The following is a 12,863-nucleotide window of genomic DNA, read 5'->3' as shown; positions in this document are numbered from 1 at the left end:
ATCAAGTATTTTTATTTCTACACAAGCTACAGGATGAAAAGTTTTCATGAAAACTCGACAATAAAATTTTCTTTCTTTGAAACATATTAACACACACACGCATTATCAGTATATATACATACTTCTACACATAAACAAATTATAGATTTGAGTGTGCCTTACCAAAATTTCATGGCTCAGAACATATTAACTAAGTCCCATTCCCTTGTCTTAATAAAACTTCATATGCTGTCACACTATGTTATGTGGAAGAAGAATTTATTAAGAAGTTTCAATTATTGTATGGCATGATTTACATCTGTGCAGATACTGCTTTTATAAAGCTCATTCACATAAAACAGGCCTCCAAAGTCAGTAATAAGGAACAGTTACTGCATTAGAAGAAACAACCACAATTCCTACACAAGGTCGGTGGTTTTTTTTCCTTCATACAGAAGAAAACATGCACCAGACCAACTATCACTGAACCAATTTAGAAAGAATTTTAGGACAAGTAACTTCTTAACGCTTTATTAAACAAAAGCCCTGAATGACATAGACACAGAGTGCTGCAGCTATGTTTAGAACAGTAGCTAAGCAAGATATTTTCAAGATCCACTAATGCTGCACTGCGATGTTACCCTGGTTCAATGCATCAGTTCAGATAAGCAAGCCTGAGAGGTTCTCCCTCTTCCCTTTCTCCTCTCCTTCTCATTCACTCAAAACCAAATCATACGGCACAACGTATTTTATTCCATACTGCGAAGTCTACAGACACTAGAGAGAATTCAAATTAGTTTCATTTACAACATATGTATTTCTGGAATACTATAATAAATTCTGTCTTTAAAAAAAGTACTACCACAGACAATTTCTGGTGCAACCTAACATTAAGCAGTAATGTCAGAATAAGGACAGCCTAAAACCAAAATCCAAATGTTTTCAAATGTACCTGCTCAGTTTTTAAAAGATATTCTCATTTTAATAAATTTAAAAAAGAAAAGTTTTCATCACATTTTAATTTTATGACTCTTATTCTATGAGTCTATGACTCTTTAGTCAATATTCTCAGTTCTCATATACTCAAAAAGGAAGCTACATGAATGGATTCAACCAACTTTTACCCTGCAATATGCATGAAGAAATTTTCAGTAGTAAAAGCTATCAGGGAAAGGGTACTTATGTTTGTTATTTTAATACTACCTCTACTGCTCATTAAAGAGAGGGTTTTATTACGGTTCTTTTAATGGAGCACATAAATATTTCATGTTTGAGAAGCTGAATCACAGAACCTTTTCTTTCTATTTAAACCACATGAGTAAACAAGTTTTATATAACATAATGACTTGCTTTCTACCTACACTTAATCTATAACTTGGAAAAAAATTAAGTCTCATAAAAAGAAACGGATTAGAGTATCAACCATTATGAACTCATGTATTCACATACAAACATTAACCACAAGAGATGTGTGCTTTGTTCCCCTCTACTCACCAAAAAACTGACAAAACTGGCTCCAAAACTCATTAATGGGCTATGGTTTCTGTAAAGAAAACAAAGCATCATTAACTACATTTGCATTTTTCCTAAGGTAAAGATCAATATTGCTCTTTCTAATTTTAAATTATACGTCTATAAATAAATTCGGGGGCCAGAGGAAGGTTTGTATCAAGTTACAAACAACAACTGTATCATTCTGCAAAATACAATGGAAATGTAAAGGCAAACTACATTTATATATACATATGTATATATATGTATACATTATTGTTACTAGGATTTGAATGTATCCTTAAAAATAACAACTTTTTCAAGCACTAAGCTGTTGAATTTTTTAAAGCATCTACTGCCATCAAAATACATTTAATGCAGGTCAAAAAAAATAAAAGCTATAGAAACTTGATTGGATTTGATGATTTTGAAGGTCTTTTCCAACCTAAGTGATTCTATGATTCTAAATTTAAAAACCCACTGATCTTTCTCTTCTTTATGGTCCATCACTACAATTTTGACCTAGCAGATGAATGTTAACTGATTCTATTAAGAGATGCCCACTTCTCCCCTCTCCCCATGAATTGTATCCTGATTTAAAAAAAATAAATAATAATCACAGGCCACATAGCAAAAGGTTTTAGAAATAGGAAGTTCCTACAAGGCATATGGGTTTTGAGTTGATCTCTTTCAAGTCCAGAATTCTTATCTCACTATACTATGTACAATAGTTTTAAGACGATTGACTGTTTTGGAATAACCCTCCCAACAGAAGAGCTGAAGGAACTGCTAGATCAAAAAATGTAGACAGCCCAAATCTTGGTAAGTCACAGGACAGGCTTCAAGCTCCGTGACTACTGCAGTCACACAGACCAGGAGCCCCTGTCAGACAGAAGGCGCTCAAAAAAGTAAAAACCATTTAATGATTTCAGCAGTACCACTGATACATAATGTTCAGCAGCGGACTGTCAGTTTATGTGCCCATATATATATCACTACAATAGGCTAGAGAACAGATAGGATAGCTAAGGATAAAATATGCACGATACTCTAGAATAAAAAACGTTTACAAACACCACCTTCTATTCCAGTATTTAAGAAGAGGTAAGTTTTATTTAACAGGGACACAGCACAAGCATGTACTACAGTAATAGGTTACTAACTTAATTCTGCAAGGTTCAGATTAAGGCAGAGTTTTAAAAATAGGGCAGACATGAAAAACATGGAAAGTGTAGTAGATTATTACAACACAAATCTCCCAAAAGTAAAGCCACATTATAAGATATTTTTAATAAATTTTTAGTCTCCCTTTTTGATTTGCCATCCGTGTCTGAAAATGCAGACGAGCGAGAATAAAAGAGAAAAGCTGAGAAGATGAGTAATGATAGAACTGAAAAACCCTTCCCTTTTTATCTAACTGCTCATTTCCGGATATGCCTATCCACTTAAGATCAGCATAACTTTTGCCACATCTTTTAATTACTTTTTCAAAAGAAAACCAGCTCAGGTGTTTTGCTCCTTGCTGCCAGGCCAATCAGAAGGGCTGCCCTGTAAATGCCTCGGCTATTATTCGCTAGCAGGACCACTCTCTACCACCAGCTGTGTCGCCAAGAGCGGCAGAAACGAGCTGCACAAGCTACATTTGCTGCCTCGGGCACTCTGGGCACGAAGGCTTGCTGCGGAGGCTACGTGCCCGTCTCCTAACCCACTTTGCAGCTCACACAGACCGTGGCGCTCAGCCCCATCCCTCTGCTGTAGGGCACCGATCCTCCAGGACACATTTCCAGGGCACAGCTCCTGCATCTTCAACACCACGCACCTAGAGCTGCCGAAAGGATCATCACAAGACATTTGTACGCCTGTGTCCTGATGTACAAAGCCACACTTACATCACACTTCCATGAAAACTCAAAAATAAACCAATTGTTTCATTTTTGAGCTTCCTTAGACCTGCACATATGGAGAGAAAGCAGTTCTGGAGAGGCAAGCAGGAAGGCAAGCCTGGTTTCTGTATATATGTCTACATATACATCCATATATTTATTATTATTATTATTAGAAGGAGATGTCAGAGTCCTTATTCAGCATCTGTAGACAATGAATATTTCATACTGAAAACCATTCAGAACAGGATTCTTTCCAGATTGTTTATCAGAATGAATTAAAAGCAGTCAACCACAACAGCCTTCCAAAAAGAGGGGAAAATAAAAGAAAAACGCGTGACATAAATAGTTAATTAGGTTTGCACTTTTCATTAAAATCCTTGGAATGCACTGCTCGAATATTAAGCTTGCATCCACACTGAAAATTTGCCTTTGCTATTAGGCATGGCTCTAGGGAGGTCATTCAAATGGAGTAATTCAAATCCAAGCAGCTGAACACCTGGAGAAAAACTACCTGTAAAATTGGTTTTACACTCTTAATAAAACTTTGTACAGCAAGACCAAGGCTTTGAGGGTTTGTTTACTTTTTTTTTTTCTTCTTCTAAAGCACGCAGAAGCCGATCAGATATACTCAGCAACACACATTTGGCTCTCAGAAGAAAGTAGCCTCCACACATTCCTTAGGACTTGGCAAGGCATATACGAATCTTTCCAGCAAATCATAAATGAAAATTAAACACTGTGGAATTATAGACCAAATAGTAAAATTGTTGCTTGTGAAAATATTTTAAATTCTAGACCATTATTCATTTTCCATGAATATTTATAAACACAGATCCTTCTGTTGCAGAAATAGTTACTGAAGCTTTAAAAGCTTGAAATAAAACAGTTTTAGACGTAAAGTGATTCCCTATCCATGGGAGCGATACCGTCAAACAGAGCAGTGTGAACAAGGGCCATATTTAGGGGCAAAGCCATTAAAACAGAACAAGCAGTAAGATACTGGAGAATGAAACAGCGTGATCTCTTATTCAGCAGCTCGATACATACACTACTTCAGGCATACCGATCAAACATTTTGAAAAAAATCATTTTCCTTCAGGACTTAAGAACCTGTTCTTTCGAGTGCATATGTATACGTGAGGGCATCAATATTTAAATACACATTTTGAAAGCCTTTATAATTTATTTTTGGTGTATTTTAACACTACAGTGGTTTGATGGCTAGTTACAGTTGAGTCAACTGCTTTTCCAAGATTACAAAAGATACTGACGCGTTTGTAGCAATTAATAAAAAAATACTTAGAAGAGAAATTTTCAAGTATCCTTAAGTAAAACTGAGAAGTTTTTCTCCGAATAAATATTTGTCTTTTCAACATATTTTTTTTTCAGAACTGCTTTGCCCCTGGCACTTCGATGCTCACAGCTCACTTCATTTACAACTCTTCCCCAATGCTTCTGCCATATTCCTGCCCAGCCACTGGGTAGAAACCGTAGTCGCAGCTTCATGCAAAATCATTTGGGAATGTTAATTCAGCACCTTAAGGCCGTTTTCAACAACTGTGCTTAGCGCTTAATCTTCACAAGTATTTTTTTGAACGATAAATTCTTCAACAGCTTAGGATTATCTTCTCCTCGAAGGTTAGGAACAAGTTTGTAATGGCACCCTACAGCCACAGCAACCACCAACACATGACTAATGATGAAAATAAGTTTCTGAGAAACGCACGCTTCCAAGAAAATGACCCTCAGCTCAAAATCTTTATCATTGCATGCTGCAGTGACTTTCAGCATCAGACACGATTTTACATCTTTTGCCAAAACCCCGAAGTTGTTAAGATTTAAAAGAGGAAGCACTTGAGATAACACTAACAGCAAAACATCAGCCATACTGACACTGACTGGGTTACAGAACTGGATACAAACAAAAGCTGGGACATCGCACTACTCAAGTTGTCTTCCCCACTTTGCAGCAATAACCTCCATCAAGTGAAGAAACGTCTCAAGACTTTTAATTAGCTCAAAGACAAAGAAAAAACCGGCATCGAGTCCCGTACTGACACCACCGAACTACATTCTCTCTCACAAATCCATGCATGTAACACAGGTCAGTCCCCAAAATGAGCTTTGCATCGTACTCCTGCAGTTCAACAAGGGGAAGCGCAGGGTCCTGCAGCTGGGCAGGAACAGCCCCAGGCACCGGGACATGCTGAGGGCACCCAGCTGGGAAGCAGCTCTGCAGAACAGGACCTGGGGGTCCTGGTGGACACCAAGTTCAACATGAGCCAGCAGTGTGCCCTTGCAGCAAAGAAGGCCTGGTAACCTGGGCTGCATTAGGCAGAGCATTGCCAGCAGGAGGGAGGTGGTGATCCTTCCCCTCTGCTCAGCACTGGTGAGGCCACCTCTGGAGTGCTGGGTCCAGTGCTGGGCTCCCCAGTACAGGAGAGGCCTGGACATATGGGAGAGAAGTCAGCAAAGGGTCACTAAGATGATCAAAGGACTGGGGCATCTCTCCTTTGAGACAGCTGGGACCATTCAGCCTGGAGAAGAGAGGCTCAGGAGGATCTTACCAGTGTGCATAAATACCTAAAGGGAGGAGAGAAGAGGACTGAGCGGTGCCCAGTGCCAGGACATGAGGCAACGGACACAAAAACTGGAACACAGGAGGCTCCCTCTGAACATCAGGAAGCACTTCACTGTGTGGGCAACCAAGCACTGGCACAGGTTCTCCTGGGAGGCTGTGGAGTCTCCTCCTTGGAGATCTTCAAAATTCACCTGGACATGGTCCTGGGCAACCAGTGGCCCTGCCTGAGCAGGGGGGGTTGGACGAGATGACCTCCAGAGGTCCCTGCCAACCCCAGCTACTCTGTGATTCTCCATCTACCTCAAAGCACCTTTCAATGACCTTCTCAAGCTCTTTCAAAGCATCTTACATGCCACAGTACAAATTTTGGGGGTCCCAACTGAGGTTAACAAGTATTTCAATTCACCCCAATTGGGAACAGCATTTAAGCTCAAGGCTCGTACCTCCACTTTGCCGAAGTACTGTTCTCAATAACTTCCGCATAGATGTGATAAGCAGCAGTAGGAGCAACTCCAAACCACTAAGACCTTAAAATATGAAATCCCCCACTGCCACAATATTTTTGTTCTTGACCTGTGCCAGCATACAAGTGTTTGCTCAGGAGCCACCTGTGCAGGGCAAACACTTCGCTTCTGAAACCAGTTGTGCTTATATCCACCACCTAGCTTTGCTTTGGCACCTGGTTAAATACTTCGCGACCGTTTGTTTCAACACAGCGTTTGCAAATGCAATATTGGCCTTTGTAGCTACGCACCCACTTCACTGAGATTTGAGCATCATAAAAATCTTAATGATGTCTGTCACTGAATTGGACATGATCATTATTTTCCCTGAACATTTAAATGACATTATGTAACTTAAACATGTCATGGCTGTTCTTCTGATGACAAAACGTGTAGTTGCTCTGTGAATTAACCAAATAAATCGCAATGAGCAAAACCGACTTTAATTTACTAACTACTAATTCAAGAAAAATTCACCTTCATCACACTTCAGGGTTAAGATAGATGCTACTCAAAAAAACAAACAAACAAACCAAGACATAATATTAAATACTCTAAATATCGAAAGTAACCGATCCCTTTTCTCCAGCTTCCGAAGAGCTGAAGTACCCAAGCATTTTTAAAGGGCTGAAGTAAGCTACATATACCCACCATCTCTTTTCAAAGCATAAGTGCTGGGAAGATCAAGTCTGTGTAATTTATGAGGTGAATATAAAGCTAATAATACCAGATAAAGAGAAAACACCGTTTCAGCACTGAGGAGTTATTGTTTCCTTAAATCCCACAAGTGCATTCAGTAGCAGAGATAAAAAAGTACAGTCATGCAAAGAAATAATTAAGATAATATACTGATGCTGGGCGTTTGGTACGTTGTGATACTTCAGCAGATGCTGATCAAATGAAAAGTATGTTCTTTTATTGCTGTTTATCACCGTTTTGGTTGTAAGCATTGGTATTATGGCAAAATTCCCACCTTTGCTTCCTGTGAATGCTAACAATTACAGTTTTTCCTTTAGAATAAAGAGGTATCAACATCAATACTACAACACCATCCCTTTTTCCTTCCTCCATGTGTCACCATACTTGGAAAATTACTGAATTTTCTACACAGAAAGGGGTGGCAAATGAAGAGAGAAGGGGCCACAGCCTGGATGTACTTTTTGAGCAGATAATTCAACAGATACTATAACTTTTATTTTTTTTTACATTGAAATAAAAATTAGAAGCAAAACGTGACTTACTACAGAAATCCAGAAATATCTCTGAATATTTTATCACCCTTATTCTCTCCAGATGCATTTTGTAAAATAATGTTTGAACTTCACCCATCAGACTAGGGCTCAGAAGATACTTTTATAATTAAAAAGTGTGTGCTATTAACACTGTTTTCACAGGATATCACAATAAAAGCTGCTAGATACAAAATCAAGTTGGTATGGATAGCAAAACCTAAGTTTGCTGAAGTAGATCTTCTTTCCAGCTATATAAAGTGTTGTTATATGAGACATAGCTTCCCCCAACAAATCTCAAGTCAGTCACCTCATTTCATGGCCCATCTTTAAGATCACCCAAGATGACAATTCACTTTCAGAAGAAAGGTGTTCGCCATGCCCCTTTTTTCACGCACAATGACAACATTCAGAAGTGTTAAGCCTCTGTTTAATAAGACTGAGATAAATGATAAAAGAGGGCTGTATAAAAAAAAAAAATCAGAATTGAAGCACATCAAAAGAAAAATCAATTATTTCCCAGTATTTTCTTTTTTTCTACATCTATTTCCATGATAATATTTCACTTCAGAATATATCAGCTTCCAAAGCTACTATAGTCTAGCTCAGGTTTGTATTTAAGTAATATAACATAATTCACCCACCAGCATAACCCCTGGCTTTTCTAGGCACTGCTACTTCAGCCACGATCTGTTAAGAAATCCAGTTATTATTCAGATGGGGATGCTTAAGATGGAACAAAACAAATCGTTTTCTTCCAAAGTGGGAGAGTAAAGCATAATGAAAAATTAAGAATCATGCAAGTTCATAGATAAATATAGAAGCAGCTAATGAATATTTTAAAACAAGCAGAAGCACAGCATACGCAAAAAGGTAAGGAATTCACTGCAAAAACATACAAATCTCCTGGTCATTATACCAAAGATTATTTTAGAAGAGATTCAAAAAATAATTTGTGAGACTACAGAGGACAGATCTTTATACAAGAAAACATTTCAGCCAACACCGGCATGTGAAATAGCTAATGCAACATAAGGGGCATGAAAGAATTACAGCATTAAGATACGTTGAGAACTGCAAACGTCAGATTTAGGTTTAGCTTGCATTTCATTATTAGGATAACTTTTTTTTTTTTTTTTCCAAATTTTAAATGAGCTCTAAAGATATATTTCTACTTTCACTAGAAATATCCAACCAAAACAGAAATTCAGGAATACAAAAAGAATAAACCTGTGGCCATGTCCTATCTATTTTTTTCCACCTAATTTCTTTTGTCATTCTGTAAATTAATGGGTTGCTGTTTTGCTCTAACTCAGGCTGTTAAGCCTGGATGTACACAAACGTTAAATCACTGGGAATTATGAGAAGAATTTTAAAATTCCACATTTGCTTTGAAAAGTAGTTACAGAGCTGAGAGACAAGCTAGTTTTATCAACTTGTTTGTACCAACTGCCCAACTACACGTGCTTAATCTGTAAGAATTATAGACTTCAAAACCTTTTTCCACCAGGTAGGTTCAACCAACTTGACCCGAATTCCTTTCCAGGACAAACTACAGCAGCTTAAGTGACATCAGTCACATCACTTCTTAGCGTCTCTGATCCGACCCATCACAAGAGCCTGAAATAATTTATCAGGACAGCAGACCAAAGAGCGGTTATACTAGCAAGAGCGAAAATTCCTTGTGCTGCCCATCTTTTGCAAAGTTACTGTCTTGGGTTTTAAAATAAGATCCACCTACTACACCTCTTCTGCAGTCTCCCCCAGCTCTGCCTTCCAACGCCTGAGTTATGCACCCAGATTTCTGTTTAGCTTTCTGTCGTCTTCCCATGAACTCCAAGCCACCAGCTTTTGCTCTGTAAGGCAAACGGGCCTCTTTCCCTCCCTCCACCCTGTTTACCACGTGTTTTGGCAACAACACCCGTTGCCACTCTGAAGGCCACAGAACTGTCACGTTCAATGTGGTCATCTCTATGCATCCACGTCTGCAGGTTTAAAATGCAGAACACGAAGGTTTTTCTAACCTAACCACAAAATGAGAAAACCAACCCTAGTTTTGTGCCCCTTGTTTACTACAACGCGCTCTGTCTGACCCCAAGAAATGGCACCTTACCTCGTTAAGGTACACATTTACTACACATACAGATGTTGCTGAAAATGGCTGCCCCACAGAGCCCTGCCTCTGTCACCCTCACAAACGACAGCTCCCAGGGTTGCTATCAGGGCACTCGTGACTTGTTTTCGTGTTGTCAGTCAAGATGCCATCATCCTTCCCCTACTGACCGACCTCAGCGCCCGCCCTTATCTTTAGAGAAGCTGCTGAAACCTCCACAGGCTCATTCCACTTTTGCCCTTCAGGTTCCTTTGCTGAGCTCCATAAACTCATATTTCAACAACGGCTACCCCATAACCTACCTGCTGATCAGTGCTGGCTTAACGGCACCTTGTATTTCCATTATCTGTTTTCATCTCTTGTCTCTTCTTGTATTTGGATCAAAACTATTTCGAGCCACATGTTTTACCTCAGTAATATTAGTTTCAAGCACCTCTCACAATGGAATTTCTGGTCATTGCTGAAGTTTGTGTGTCTGTTGTGGGAATGGAAATGTTGTTTTTGCAGTGTTACATTGTATAGAAGGAAGGAATGTGGTATTGAAATATGCTTACAGTGATAAGAAAGCTTAACAGAAAACCTTGTAAAATGCAGACAGCCGGACTCCTTAGAGCAATTAGGTGAAAATCACGGTGTCAAGTCAAATCAGATAAGTGATGAAACATTAACACTTCAAACAGTAAAAAAAGTCAAAAGAAGCTTGAAATTTAACAGGCCAGCAACTGAAGGCCAGGCATTGTCTGTGAAGCATCAGATAGATTGTGAACCTGGATTACCCAGTCAATGGGGAAACAGGGGAGGGTCCTGTCATCAAAAAGTATATAAACTGTGTTTTGGAACTAGTGGGTGCGCTCTCCTGCTTGTGGGGCGCCCGCCATTGCAATCGCGAATAAATTACTACTTCACTGAGATCCTCGCCTGAGCCTAAGTTATTGGCTACGGAGTGTTTCTCACAATTTGGGGGCTCGTCCGGGATCCAGTCACCTACCGGGGAGCCCCACCGCCGCAGCAGCAGGAAGGCATGCCCCGCTGATTTCAGCGGTCCTGTGCATCGACGGTGGCGGTTCTGCGGAGAGCTGACAGAGGGCCCGAGACTGATTAAAGAGGCAGGATCCGTGAAGTAGTGGGGAAAGGGAAGAAGGTAGGCACTCAGGGTTTTAAGAATTGATCCGGTAACTCTGTGCACAGACCAAGGTAAGAAATATTAAGTATTGCTTTGGGGGTCGGGTGAGACTCTGTGTGATGTGTGATGTGTGATTGAGACGTACTTTTGTACGAAGCGAGTGTAGAGTCCTGATCCGCGGTTCCGTAGCTCCGCGAGGGGCGCGGCCGGAGACGGACGAAGCGTGAGATAAGGGAGAGAAAGGAAGAGTCTCGGGAAATTTGGTGTGCGGTAATCCTTGCACAGGGTAGTGCTCGGAGTACACCAGGGAATTTTGGTGTGCGGTAAGCCTTGCACAGGGTAGTGCTTGGCAGTACACCAGGGAAATTTGGTGTGCGGTAATCCTTGCACGGGGTAGTGCTCGGAGTACACCAGGGAATTTTGGTGTGCGGTAAGCCTTGCACAGGGTAGTGCTTGGCAGTACACCAGGGAAATTTGGTGTGCGGTAATCCTTGCACGGGGTAGTGCTCGGAGTACACCAGGGAATTTTGGTGTGCGGTAAGCCTTGCACAGGGTAGTGCTTGGCAGTACACCAGGGAAATTTGGTGTGCGGTAATCCTTGCACGGGGTAGTGCTCGGAGTACACCAGGGAATTTTGGTGTGCGGTAAGCCTTGCACAGGGTAGTGCTTGGCAGTACACCAGGGAAATTTGGTGTGCGGTAATCCTTGCACGGGGTAGTGCTCGGAGTACACCAGGAAAATTTGGTGTGCGGTAAGCCTTGCACGGGGTAGTGCTTGGCAGTACACCAGGGAAATTTGGTGTGCGGTAATCCTTGCACGGGGTAGTGCTCGGAGTACACCAGGGAAATTTGGTGTGCGGTAATCCTTGCACGGGGTAGTGCTCGGAGTACACCAGGGAATTTTGGTGTGCGGTAAGCCTTGCACAGGGTAGTGCTTGGCAGTACACCAGGGAAATTTGGTGTGCGGTAATCCTTGCACGGGGTAGTGCTCGGAGTACACCAGGGAATTTTGGTGTGCGGTAAGCCTTGCACAGGGTAGTGCTTGGCAGTACACCAGGGAAATTTGGTGTGCGGTAATCCTTGCACGGGGTAGTGCTCGGAGTACACCAGGGAAATTTGGTGTGCGGTAAGCCTTGCACAGGGTAGTGCTTGGCAGTACACCAGGGAAATTTGGTGTGCGGTAATCCTTGCACAGGGTAGTGCTCGGAGTACACCAGGGAAATTTGGTGTGCGGTAATCCTTGCACGGGGTAGTGCTCGGAAGTACACCAGGGAATCTGGTAAACTCATAGGTGTGCGGTAGCCCTTTGCACGGGGAAGTGCTTGGCAGTACACCCCCATTTTCCAGGATAGGAAAAATGGGAAATATGAGTTCCAGGGGACAGGGAGATATCCCTGGGGGAGTGCCTCCCGACTGTCCTTTAGGAAGGATGTTGAGAAATTGGAAGAATAACCCCAAAACTAAGGAAAAAAATAGGAAGAAAATGGTTAAATATTGTGTATCAGTCTGGACGAAAGAACCAATTAAAGGAGCTGCAGTATTTTGGCCAAAATAGGGGTCTGACAAAGATTGAGTATGTCAGGCCTTAAATTTTTATGTTAATAACAAATTTCCATTTTCGGAAGAAGAATCGGAGTATGCAGCTTGTTGGATACAAGGAATAAATTTGGTTTTGAGCAAAAATCAGAATAAAGAGGGAAAGAAAAAGGAAGAGACAAGTGATAAATGGGACCTTCTGGATAACTTACCTCCTCCTTATAACCCCCAAGTTGCTGCAGCAGCAGCGGCTGCTGTAGCAGTTTCTCCGAAAGAAGAGACAGGAACTATAGATAACATTAGCTCTGGGAACAGGAGGTACCCCAAACTGGTAAAAGAATTAGAACAAGGTAGAAGAGGTACTGAGAATTTTGCCTTCCCTGATACTAACAGCACTAACACTATCTGTGTATCCTCTTAAGT

General features: G+C 40.9%; 1 protein-coding gene across 2 annotated transcripts in view; it reads right to left on the bottom strand.

Annotated features, from left to right (window-relative positions):
• The window catches only part of TTC39C (tetratricopeptide repeat domain 39C), a 47,846-nt gene that overhangs the window by 25,550 nt on the left and 9,433 nt on the right, over positions 1-12,863 (bottom strand). Inside the window, exons 1-2 of one of the 2 annotated variants that reach the window (XM_013183600.3) lie at positions 10,085-11,050; positions 1,474-1,522 (exon numbers count right to left, since the gene is read on the bottom strand). In XM_013183600.3, the coding sequence (XP_013039054.2) occupies positions 1,474-1,522; positions 10,085-10,125 (90 nt within the window). In that variant the 5' untranslated portion in view covers positions 10,126-11,050. Of the gene's footprint in view, positions 1-1,473; positions 1,523-10,084; positions 11,051-12,863 lie in introns of those variants that run through there. The other variant, XM_048080064.2, reaches the window with a different exon arrangement.

This window comes from Anser cygnoides, chromosome 2 (assembly GCF_040182565.1).
Source record: "Anser cygnoides isolate HZ-2024a breed goose chromosome 2, Taihu_goose_T2T_genome, whole genome shotgun sequence".
Classification (NCBI taxonomy): Eukaryota; Metazoa; Chordata; class Aves; order Anseriformes; family Anatidae; genus Anser; species Anser cygnoides.
The sequence above is the reverse complement of the archived record's forward strand: the minus strand, read 5'-3'. Positions and strand labels throughout refer to the sequence as shown.